Raw genomic sequence first — 13,125 nt, forward strand, 5'->3', positions numbered from 1 at the left:
TGATTCACAAATTACTTAGAAGCATATTGTTTAATTTCCAGATATAGTGGTTTTGCTAGATAACTTGTTATTATTTTCTTATTTAATTCTGATGCTGTCACAGAATATACCGTGAGATTTCAGTCTTTTGATTTGAGACTGCTTCATGGCCTTGAATTTGGTTTGCCTTGGTGAAAGTTCCACGTGCACTCGAAAGAACATGTATTCCACCACAGCTGGGTAAGGGTTCTACAAGTGCCAAGCAGCTGACGGTGGCTAACGGACTAGATCCGTGCTGTTCCATGTGGTAAACGCTGGTCACATGTGGCTACTGAACACCTAAAATGTGGCTTATTGCTTAATAAGGATTTGATTTAAAAAAACTGTAGGACTAACACTGTGCAACTGATCTTCGACCGAGCTAACAGTGGCTCACTATTTGCAAGGAAACAAGGGCAATGCCACATGCTACAGTAACAGGGTGTGGAGGCTAAGAGCAAGCTTTTGCCTGTCTCCTTAATTTCTCTCTCACTGAAAACAATCTGACAGAACCTAAAAATCACTTCCTTACAATGATCTAGAACAGTAATCTTCCACTGGTGTGCTGCAAGAAATTTAAAAACATGCAATACCTGTCTATTTATTCGGGGACACTGACCCCTTTTCTTTTTTATTTATTGATTTGAAAGAAAGAGAGGAAGGGGGTAGGGGAGAGAAACAGTGATTTGTTGTTCCACTTATTTATGCATTCATTGGTTGATTCTTGTATGTGCCCTGACTGGGCATTGAACCTACAACCTTGATGTATGCGGGTGATGCTCTAACCAACTAACTAAGCTACCCAGCTCGGGAATGACCTCTTTTCCCTTAGATTGTCAAATAAAAAGTGACAACAGCCAACACAACAATAGCCATCTGGTGTGCATAACTCAAACTCTATACCTATTTTTTTCAGCCAGGTCAGCAAAAAATACATTTTTTGATGTTACACAGAATTTTAGTAATTAGTTCATGTGTTCCATGAGATGAAGAAGGTTGAAAATTGCTGATCTAGAAGTCTCTCTACAATACTATTTCTATAACTCCATGTTTGAAACATACACAAAAATATCTACTTCTAAGTGGAAGGGATTAAACGGTCTAATTATAATCATTTAACAGTCACTGAAAAGGTACAATATGTAATATATTAAACAAAAAAGCAAATGAAGCAATATTATATGTGACACAATTATATACTTACATGACTAAGTTAAAATTAAATTAAAAATTCAGTTTCGTAGTTTTACTAACCACATTTCAATAGCTCCAAATGGCTACAGTGTAGCTGTAGCTACAGAACATCACGGCAGAGGTTCTACTGGGTAGCACTGCAATGGCCAGTAGGGTGGGAACTGCATGAAACAGTATTAGAAAACTCAGAAACCAGTGTGGAATGTAGAGTAACCCACATATTCATCAATCAACTTAGCGGACTTTTACTATGTGTCTGCACAACAAAGGATCTTCCACAATATTAGGAATTAATGAGGTAATATTAAGAATATATCTAATGATATATTCAGCAGCTGACTGTATACTCTGGGGTATATTACTTAATGTAGTGATTCATGTTCCCATAACCTGACGGGGATGACAGACTGACAAGACTCCTCAAACCAGGCACACACAGGACTGACCGGATAAAATCTTGCTTTCAGAAGCTATCAGGGATCTCCTCTCAGATCAGTCATAAAAACACCACTCCACTTTGCACTAAAACAAACTGGGATGACGAATAACTCTGTCCAGCTCTGTACAGAGCTGGTTGATCCTCCTTGGTGTTGTTAAAAACAACAAACAGAGAATCAAAATTTAAAACAAATATATAGGGGACAACAGGAATAATAAACAGAAGAAATCCCTACTGCACCAAACACTTCATGAGTCATGTTATCTTTCACGAAGGAAGTTAAAATTAAGTGCTGTTAACAAAGCCAAACAGCAGATGATATCAAGCAATGTGGCTGGGTCAGCATTTCAGCTGCTCATCATTAGCACACTCATCCATTCTCAGCATTCTCTACCCCATCACTCATGGAAATGTGATAAAAATTTCCACAAGTCTGTGCTATCTCAATATGGTTTCCAACCACTGGAAAGATTAATACATAGCCATGACATTCAAACCACACTTAATGACACATATTTTGTGTTTAAAAAAAGGAGATGGGAAGGAATCATATTTTAGGTACTTTCAAGTTGAGATTATCACATAAAATATCTTGTAGGGTTTTCCTTCTTTAACAGGCACACAGAATTTCATCAAATAGACATCATATAATTCAGAAATACAGAAATAAGTCGGCGAGGATTCTTAGGGCAGTGAGGACACAGATGCTCCTGGGAGAAGAGAGCACAGCAATCTTCTTACTTCAGCAGAGGCGGTTAAAAAACTAAGTATTTCTTATATTAGGATACTAACAAAACTACTAACCATCAAATTTTTGTCCCTTAAATTCTTTAGGCATACAAGGGTATGATGTTTATGGACAAATGCAATGGAGAAAAAACATGGTCCTTAGCAGGATGGTTCTTTTGTCAGAACATTTAGGATATGAGAAAGTGCAGTAAAAATACTCCCCGGCAAGAATGAAGGTTAAGTCATTAACAGGAAACAGAAACAAAGTACTGTTTAGTTTCCTAACCTGTAAAATGGGAATAATGCCTATATGACTTGGTTACGGAGATTAAATAAGATAAACGCAAAAGCATCAGGTAAAGGCACTTAGCACATATTATTTCCCTTTTCTCCATTATAACGAGTGATTTACCATTTAATCTTACTAATGAATTAAACTGAACTATATATAAAACAATACAGTTCAGATCTGGAAGTGAATTTAAGAATTAGCATAGTCCATACTCCTCTGTTTCTTTACTTTTAAAACAGGTTGATAATGCCTGGGTTTACAGTAGGGAATAAGTGGCAGATAATAAATGTGAAAACCTTTTATAAATTCGAGAAGGTATAATGATGATAGTAGCCAGTGATATTGATGAAAAAAAAAAGTTACATTTTCTTAGGAGCTCCACACGTTGGGTGTGTGTACGAATAATAAACTGCATGGGATGGGGGTCCTTCCTGATGGACACGATCGAATAGCAGCAAGGTCAGTAAGTTTGTGTCTAAAGCTACCCCTAGAGCTTTTGTTCTGCTGAGTGGGGTATACAAATGTGGGTCCGGAACTTAATTCTCAAGACAAAAGATTTTTATTGGCAGGCTATAGTTACTGACAACCAAAATACTAGAGGCAGAACAGAAATATCTAAAAGGTAATTTTTTGGATGTCTTCCTCTTGAAATCTTCACTAACATCTAAATTTCTTGCTCATCATTTATCCCACTTCAGTTTGTTTAGTGCCCGTATTTCTGTTTTTTGGTAAAAGTGTAATCATACATTCTTAAAACTCATCAGTCAAGGCAGTGCTACCTCATTCCTGAAAATGTACTTAAAAAAGCAATATCCGTATGCTCATAGTAATGTGTCTGCCTTTTTAATCCACACTTTAAAATTAACTGGTTCCACCCTGGCTGGTGTGGCTCAGTGGACTGCAAACCAAAGGGTCTCCAGTTGGACTCCCCCTCAGGGCACGTGCCTGGGTTGGGGGACAGGTCCCTAGTAGGGGGCATACAAGGCAACCACACATGTTTCTTTCCCTCTCTTTCTCCTTCCCTTCCCCTCTCTCTAAAAATAAATAAAATCTTTAAAAAATAATAAAATAACTGGTTCTTAAACCAGCAGGCTGATTTTCCTGTAGCTGCAGTTTCTGGGTATCCCCAGGGATGTTCCCCATCCCATTCCTACACCTACTGTAAGCCCGTAACCGACTTATTTCCAGTTTTGACTGGAAAGATGACTTCGACTTGTCAGTTCCCCACTGAGTAACAGTGCTATGTTTGGTGTCAGGTAAATGTATAATGCAGAAAATTATGTTCCTATCAAAAGACCTACAATTTTAAAATGTTCACCAGTACAAGATCCAAAGACTGTGTTGATAGTACTGCTTAATCACTCCTCTTCATCTCTTAAAGAAGCACACAAGTTAAAAGGCAGATGAAAAGGTGGAGAAGTGGATATTGTTTTAGGACTGGAGCCAAAGTGGGAGATAAGGAAAAAATAGCGTTGGTGAGGATACCATGGTATAAAGAAGTCGTCCCGCTATTGAACACAAAACAAAGAAGTAGTGAGTTTAGATACTTTTCAAACAGTCTATCTGCCAACCCATACTTTTCACAAAATTATATAAAGACACATGCTCCTTTCTTAGGAGGCAAAGAAACTAATTATTGTGAAAGAGATTTAGTCTTTAATATCTAATTTTCCTTGAAGTGTTAAACTATTAAAACCTGTATATTCAGCTAGTCCATTATTGAAACCTAAAAGAAAATACATTCACGGGAACTTTCATACGCATTACCACATTCATGTTCCATGTAGGCACAGCTGATCCGGCCAACTCACTGAAAAGAATCAGAGGTTAAACAAGGGTTTTTAAACTGCCATTAAGTCTCCATATTTTATTAAGAGTGATTTCCCAATTAGCAAGCAGCTTTTCATAAAGAGTCTGAAAGCAAAACACAGCATACAAAATTTTCATAAATAATGACAAAATATCTCTCAATCTACCTTTGACCCACAGAATTTAAGGCTATGAGTAAGTCAGTATAAATCCTTGAGAGAGAGACCTGCCTTTCTCCTCCGTAAGAATATTTATGTAGATAACTGCACCCAGTGAGAGTTCATTAAAAATGATTTGGCTATTAGGATAATGGTCCTGGGTCTCGAGAGATTCTTTCATTCTAGTAGATACTTGGCATTATTCTGGGAATGATGAAACCAAACACCTCTTCTTAAAGAATACACAGTTCAGAAAAGAGAACAATGAAAAGTGAAATGGCGCTGGCTGAGCAAGAACACTTGGGCAGTTTTGTTGTCCCCGAACCCTACATTTTCTTTTTTATTTCTCAGTTTTGAATGGTTCTGGTATCTGTTCTTTATTTCTCATAGTCAGAAAAAGAAATCCACCATAACACATCCCTATTCTGAAAACTCACTTTAATGCTCAGATTTAGCAAAGAATTTGTTTTTAAAGGTCTATTGCCTTTGTCATTCCTTCAGCGATGTGCCCACTACATGAGTCACTGGTGATCTGATTGAACAAAACCAGAGTTCATGCCTTCATGAAACCGCACGCAGGACGTGGAGGTCTTCCTGAAATAAACAACATTAAACACACCATGCTTAGTACCAGAAGCAATTGAGTAATGCAGTAGGAAATACTGGGGGGAGGGCTGTTGGGAACCGCCCTGACTGGTATCAGAAGCTGAAACCCCCGCCTAGGCTAAGGCTGAGGGAACGCCCTTGGAACCGTAAGCCAGCAAGGAGACAAAAGCTTATCTTCCTGGCAGGAATGCTGCTTCTGCTACTTTATTCATGACTGAACCCTAAAAAGCTTGGTCGGTTAGCCAAAGACGGGTAAGATTCCCCACAGGGGGAACGACCTAAGACAGGCACGATCACTTTGGGAGGCCCCCCAAAAGAAGGACTTGGGGGGCTGCAGCAAAAGGGGGTGATAGACCCTCGCTCCTCGGCTTTGACATAGCCTGAGTTCTCAGCATCTGGGAAAAAACCTCCTTGTCTCCCAGTTGCCTTAGTTCCCGTGCTCCACCTAAGCCTGAAACAATGACAGGGTGGTGCAGCTCTGTACTGAAAAGTGCGGATTCCCCAGGTGATCAGGCCTAAGAAAGAATATGTAAATTACTGTGAAACCTTCTTTGTTTAGAATGCTCTCAGTTGAATGAAAAGGGTCTTAGGAGGAAGTTAGTTTTGTTCCTCAGTCTTACAGCTCTTTGACCCCCAACTCAATAGACCGGCAGAGTTCTTTGTTTTCTATAGTTCCTTACTTCCCCCTAATGAGTACTGTACTTTACCTGAATTATTATGCAGAATGAGCCTAATAAAAGCAGGTATGGACGGTAAATCAGCGCGCTCCCCACTAGGGGGAGTGGCCATTCCGTCCCTACTTCCCCACAGAAACTAGTTTGTCTCTGTGCATGTGTGTTTTTTCTCGCGTGTTTATCGTTGAGCCATCCACAGCGTTCCGTGGTCACTGCTGGCCGGTGACCCACGCGCAACAGAGGGCGGGAGTGTGAGCCTACCTTAGTGAAGGTCACGGAAAGCCTAGCTAAAGAAGTCATTTAAGTTAAGACAGAAAGACAAGATGCCAGTCAGGAGGTACAGTGTTCCAGCAGAGGGAACAGAAAAGAGAAAAGTGCAGTGGTAGGAAAGTTTCATGTGTTTGAGGATTTGAAGAGGCCCTGACTATGAAGCAGTGAATGAGTATGAGGGAGAATGCATGGCAATGAGTTATTTTTGAGTAGTTAATATATGCTAGACATCATTCTAAGGACTTTAATGTGTGCTCTTATGCAATCACTACCAGATACCTATGAGGTTAGATACCCTGCCATTTTCAAAATGAAATAAGCAAGCACAGGCAAAGTAACAAACTTGTTCAAAACCACAGAGCAAGTAGTGGAGCTTGGATTCAATTGAATGCAGTATGAATTCAAAGCCTACATTTTTAACTCAACCTTATAGCCAAAGTTAGAAGGTAAGCACTGGCTAAGTCACATATAACTTTATATGCCATAGTAAGGAGCTTCAATTTATTTTTTTTATTAATTAAATTTTGAATTTTAAGTGCAGTGTAAAATCATTAAAAGATTTAAGCAAAACAATAACATTATCTGATTTACATTTCTACAGTGGCTGCTGTGTGGAGGCCAGAGGAAGGGTGGGGAGGAGTTGTATGGGTTTAAAAAAAGCAGGGGAGGCTTCCAGTCAAGATGGCAGCATAGGCAGACATGGCTCGCCTCTTTGTACAACCACATCAAAATTACAACTAAAATATAGAACCATCACTCAGGAATGTCAGAAATTGAACTTAATATAAGTCTGACAACTACAGAATTAAAGAAACTACTTCCATCCAGACTGGTAGGAGGGGCACAGACATGGAATGGGCTGGTCCTCTACCCACGTGTGGTGGGTAAAAATCCAAGAGGAATATCTTGGGAACAAGGAGTCCCAGCCCCACACCAGGTCCCCCAGACTAGGATTCCAGTGCTAGGAAGGTAAGTCTCCACAACTTCTGGCTGCAAAAACCAGCAGGGAGTCACAGCTTGAGTCAGTGAAAGAAACTGCAGGACCCCAAGAGTTCCTCTTAAAGAAGCCCCCCCACACACCTACTCAGACTCACTCCCTCTGAGCTCCAGCCCCACAGTAGCAGCTTGAAAGACACCAGTGGTATACAGGGAGAAACTGAAGTCTGGCATCAAGTCGAGCAGAGGCCATTGTCCCTTTGCTAAACCCTCTCCCCACAGAGCTGGCAGGCTGTAGCCATTTCTGAGACTCCATCAACCTGGCTAACACTGTGTGATCCACCTTGGAGATACCCAGAGGCTCTGCCCCACCCAACTTACAGGTCCACTCAAGCTGCTTTTCCATAAGAATGGCTGGTCTTGGCTCCTAAATCCTATCAAACTAGTAACAGCTGGCCTAAGTGAGCCCCAGAGGCAGCCAGATTAGAGTCACAGCTTGGCTTTACTTGGGAATCTCCAAGCCCAGCACGAGTAGCAGCCATCTCAGACTGCTTTATAGCTCAAACAGGGCATCCTAGGCAAAACACAGTTGGGAGCTGATCTTAGCCTGCACCACCTGGGAAACCCCGGGGCCAGCACACCTAGTGGACATCTACAGACCATGTTGGAACACCACCACTCAGCCCCTACACAGCTGATCCTCCACAGAGGGCAGAGGTCAGTTGTCAGTGGTCACTGCCAATCCTTGCAGCTGAGTGGCCTGGGTAAATCTCTCCCATTGACCTGCCAACAGCAACCAAAGCTCGACTACAAGAGAAGGGAGTACTCAGCCCACATGAAGGGTGCACCTTGAGTACCCAGCTTGGATGATAGGGGAGGCTATGCCACTGGATCCTACAGGACACCTACTGCACTAGACCACACCACGAAGACATGGAGTCAAAGCAGCTCTACCTAATACATTGGGAAAAAAACCCAACAACAACAACCAAAAAACATAAGGGGGGTGCCAAAATGAGCAAAGAAACATGGCCCAAATGAAAGAACAGATCAGAACTCCAGAAGAAGAGGTAAACGAAATGGAGATAAGCAATCTATCAGAGGGAGGGTTCAAAACACTGGTTATAAGAATGCTCAAGGAACTTTGTGAGGACCTCAGCAGCACAAAAAAAGATCCAGTCAGAAATGAAGGATACACTAATTGAAATAAAGAACAATTTACAGGGAAACAACAGTGGAGTAGATGAAGCTGAGAATCAAATCAATGATCTGGAACATAAGGAAGCAAAAAAACAACCATGCAAAACAAGAAGAAAAAAGATTCCAAGAAAATGAGGATAGTCTAAAAAGCCTCTGGGACAATTTCAAGCATTACAACATTCGTATCATAGGGATGCCAGAAGGAAAAGAGAAAGAGCAAGAAATTGGAAATCCATCTGCAAAAACAGTGAAAGAAATCTTCCCTAATTTGGTGAAGGAAATAGACATGCAAGTTCAAGAAGCACAGAGTCCCAATTATGATGGATGCAAAGAGGCTCACTCCAAAACACATCATATTTAATAGGCCAAAGGTTTAAGATAAAGAGACTCTTAAAAGCAGCAAGAGAAAAATTAGTTACCAGATAGTTGCCACATAGGAAAGGGGAGGGGTAGAAGGGGCGAAGGTGAGGGGATTAAGAAGTACAAATAGGTAGTTACATAATAGCTGTGGGGATGTTAAGTACAGTATAGGAAATGGAGTAGCCAAAGAACTTACACACCTGACCCATGGGCATTAACAATGGTAGAGCAACTGCTGAGGAAATAGGGGGTACTGGGTGGAGGAGCCCAAGGGGGACAGCTGTAATAGCATAATCAATAAATCATAATAAAAAAAAAAAGGAACCAAGAAAGTAGCCAGGAGAGAAAGGATGGCAGTCTGGACTAAAAGTAGTTTCAAGATCTATTTTGAAGCAAATCAAATTAGACTCGCCTATGATTTGGATCCCATGGAATAAGAGAAGAGGAAAGTCTAAAGTAAACTCCTTAGTAACAGAGGGATCACAATGAATAAAAAATGAAATGACTCAGAACCAGGCTAAGTTTGGGAAGGAGGGATAGATTCATTTAATCATTCAACAAAATGTATAAGCATCTACTATGTGAAGATACAGCAGAGTACAAAACTGATAAAAGTCTTGCCCTCATAGAACTTACATCGCTGGAGTGGAAGGCAGTTAGACATATTAATATGTAAGTCATAGATGGTGATGAGTGCTATGGAATACAATAAAGCAGGTAACTTAGAAAGGAGGTCACTATTTCTAACGGTCAAAAAGAGTTTCTTTAATAAATGAGCAGAAGCCTAAAGGAAACAAAGGAGGCAGCCCTGAAGATTTCTAGGAGAAGAGCTTCTGGCAGTCCGAACAAGACTGCAACGCCATGAAGCAGAAGTGTTCCTGGTCCATTGGAGGACTGGCACAGAGGCCAGGGTGGTACAGCAGAGTAAGTAAATAACTACTGTTATTTAACAGATCAGAGAACAGGCAATACAGAACTCTGGTTAACAACTTTGGCTTTTTTACTTTTTGGCAAAATCTTTTGGGAAGCCCATGAAAGATTTCAAAGAGGAATGGTGGTGTTACTCTGGTTGCAATATGGAAATAACAGTATGAGGGAGCAAAGGTGGAAGCAAGGGCTCAAAAGGTAATATTTCTTTGGTTGGATCGGCCCAGTAGGTGATGAAAAGGACTTAGGCTTTGAAGAGTGGACAGAATTTGTTTTAGTTAGGGTGACTTTAAGAGAGTTGTCAAGGAAGACTGGTAGTTTTTTTTTACTTTACCAAAGAACGAGGTTACCATTTACTGGGTTGGCATGTGAGCATGTGAGGAACAGATGTATGATGCAAAATAGTAAGTTCAGTTTGCCAAGACAGAGATACTTATTACAAATTTAAATACATATGTTGAGCAGACAGCTTTTTTCTAGACTCCAGAGAGGTCTGGGTTGGAGATACAGTGTGGCACTCTTCAGCATACAGATGCTATTTAAGTCAAGAGAACGGAAGTGGGAAAACACAGATAGAGGGTCCAGAACTGAACACCTGAAAACCTCCATCAGTTAGACATTCCCATCTCATACCTAGTATTCTTTAAATGAAAAAAAAAAAAAAAAAAAGACGGGTTTAATTTTTAAAGCTACCACTTACAACTTTCTAAAGTCATCGAGTGCATCAATGAGACACAACGAAACGATTATATCCTACAAATCTCAAAAGAGAAAAAAAGAAACGAAATCCATTCATAATTAGACGAATGCTAGGAACTCAAAACATTTCCAAATACAGAGGTTGTACAAACCAGTGGTTAAGTAACTGCATTGTATACGGGTTCAGTATGACTGGATCTTAATTCTGTCTCTACACTTATGTCTGTGACCTAGGGAAAGGCACTCACTGAGTAGTTTCCTCAGCAATAGATTGGGGATAATAATTTATTGGGTTATTGTAAGTGAATTAATACCTGAACTTTTGCGATCAAAAAGTTAGCTATCTTACTATTATTGACGCTAAGTTATTGAAACAAAAATTAGGAGAGAGAGAGACCCTTCAATTTAACACACTAACTCTTCAATTACCTTAACCATGGACTTATAGTTCTATTTTGATTTCCAAACAAGGCCGAAACAGGTTCGTAAATTCAATTCTCTTAACTAAGGGCTTACAGCTCCTAGTCTGGAGTTGAAAACAAAGCCAGAAGGCATCCCCAAACTCCTTAGCATCCAAAAAAAAGTCAGGGAACTAGCTCGTCCCAGTTCACACAGAGTAAGCAAGTCTGATAACAAGATCCAGCTGTGGCACAGGGCTCCAGGGCTCGAGTCCCTCTTGATTCCCTTCTGGTCTCTCTTCTAGAGAATGAATGTGATTTCGATGACAGAGAAAGGTTAAACCAAGCCTTGAATGGGAGTGCAGCAAAGTGTCGAGAATCCAACTCTACGGCGGAAAGAGGGGGAAACTTGTCTAGAATCACCATCTATCCAATTTCACTAGTACCCAGGAGCACGGTGGGGTCAGAATCTTCTCGAGGGGGTTATGGGGAAATGGCAACTTAATCTGGCCCCCAACTCCGACCCTGTTCCCTGGAAGCACATTAGCTACGCTGTCTCCACCTCCTCTCGCGGGATTCCGCGGTCCACACCTGGGCCTCGACCTCCAAGCTCGAGCCTCCAGTCTCCAGCGCGGAGCCGGAGGAGACACCCCGGGAAGAAACAATAGGGCCGTGGCGGCCCCCGTACCTCTCACGGTCGCGGCCGTCGAAGTAGACGAAATCGCCGTTCTGAACGCACTTGGCGCAGGTCAGCCGGCGGCGGGTGGTGTTGCACAGCGGACAGCGCTCGACCGCCACGTACAGCCCCTCCGCGTCGTCTACCGAGTCCACCAGGTCTGCGGCGAGCGGCCGAGGCCCGCAACCAGGAGCCTCCGGCGCTCGGGCTCCCTTCCCACTGGGAGACGCCATGATAGCCTGAGAGCAGAGTCAGTCACGTGGGATTTTGTTTTCAACCAGATGCATCCTGGGCGAGGAGGAGGGGCTTGGGGAGGCGGCGGGGGCTCGCGCGGGGGTCAGCGGGACCTGGTGGGCCGCCTCAGCTTGGGCGGGCGGCGGTGTTGCTTTACCTGTCCGCGGAGGGGCAGCGGGTCCCCAAGCCGAAGCTTGTTAGAGAGGCCAGTCAACCAAACAAAATGCCATCCCTTCTGGGTCACGCCAAGGCTACAGGTTAACGCCTCTAATTTGTGCCCCAAGGATTCCGGGCTAATGTATTGGGAACAAAAGAAGGGACTTTTATTCTCTTATGGATGCTTTAAAATTTGGTTAGAACTACAGCTGGGTCTTGGGATGAGGTTTAATTTTGGCTCACCTACTTCCTTAACATCTGCGTGATTTGGGGCAAATTCCTAACCTGTCTTGGCCTGTGTTTTCACCTGTTAGAGAAGTACCTACCTAACCAAGGTCGTGAGAATTCCTGAGCAAATACGTTGACTAGTAATCTAATAATACTTTAATAGCTAACCAGTGGGAACAACTATACTACTGAATGTGGAAATCAATTTTGTATCTTTCTGAAAAGAGAATTTTAATTAAGGTACTGAGCAACATTCTGCTCTCCCCTCCCACCCCCAGCTACTCTGGGGCCCACACTGAGGAAGAATTTGAACTCGATAGGATTTAACCTAGATAGGATTCCACTCCCAGTTTCTTTTTCAGGGAGGGGTAAAATAGGGTGGGTCAAAAGTTTTTGTCAGAGTAATCAGTGTTTGAATATACCTCTAACCCACAGAAGGGAAAAAGAAAAGTGGGCTTATAGGTCAAATTACTTACACCAGTGATTTTCAAAGATTGTTTTGGTAGGCTGTCAATTGATGACTGCTGCCCAAAATTCTATCTCTAGCAGGGACTTTTCTCCCAGGTTTCATACCTAAAGATTCATAACTGCCTGCTAGGCATCAAGTGATGTACTGTGGTCACCATAAGCTCAGCATGTTGGAAACAGAACTCTCCCTTCTCACAAATGTTTCCTCCTCTTGGTGAAAGACATAATCACTACCACTTGGGGTCGCAAGTCGGTCAGCTTCATCCCTCCTTGTTAACCTCCACATCTCGGTAAAATGCTGATGATTCCACAGACTAATTAGGTCTTGAATCTAAAACCTTTGCTCCATCCCCTTAGTCTTATCTGGTCTGTTTTAATACAATTACATAGGATTATAAAGGCACACAAAAAGCAAAAATTCCCCATACTGTTTTAAAATACGGGGAATTTTTATTTTGGCTCACCTACTTCCAGCTTACACTAAAGCTTCCAGCTTACACTAAACCTGGATGGTTCCTAAAAGTTTTAAGATTTATTGTTATGTGAGAGAAATAACTTTTTCTGATCATTTAAAAAAATTTTATTAAGGTTTCAGACTTTCATAGTTCATTTGTATTCTGACAGGACCCTTCACAGTGCCTGTACCTAATAGTT

At 41.7% G+C, this 13,125-nt stretch overlaps 1 protein-coding gene across 1 annotated transcript in view; it reads right to left on the bottom strand.

The window, feature by feature from the left end:
• ATG14 (autophagy related 14) overlaps positions 1–11,619 on the bottom strand; it is a 34,127-nt gene extending 22,508 nt beyond the window's left edge. The window contains exon 1 of the mRNA XM_045823113.1: positions 11,398–11,619. Coding sequence (XP_045679069.1) covers positions 11,398–11,618 — 221 coding nt within the window. The 5' untranslated portion in view covers position 11,619. The remainder of the gene's footprint in view (positions 1–11,397) is intronic.
• Between the last annotated feature and the right edge of the window lie 1,506 nt (positions 11,620–13,125).

The sequence above is a fragment of the Phyllostomus hastatus genome, unplaced genomic scaffold, assembly GCF_019186645.2.
Source record: "Phyllostomus hastatus isolate PE091 unplaced genomic scaffold, TTU_PhHast_1.1 phas_scaffold_501, whole genome shotgun sequence".
Classification (NCBI taxonomy): domain Eukaryota; kingdom Metazoa; phylum Chordata; class Mammalia; order Chiroptera; family Phyllostomidae; genus Phyllostomus; species Phyllostomus hastatus.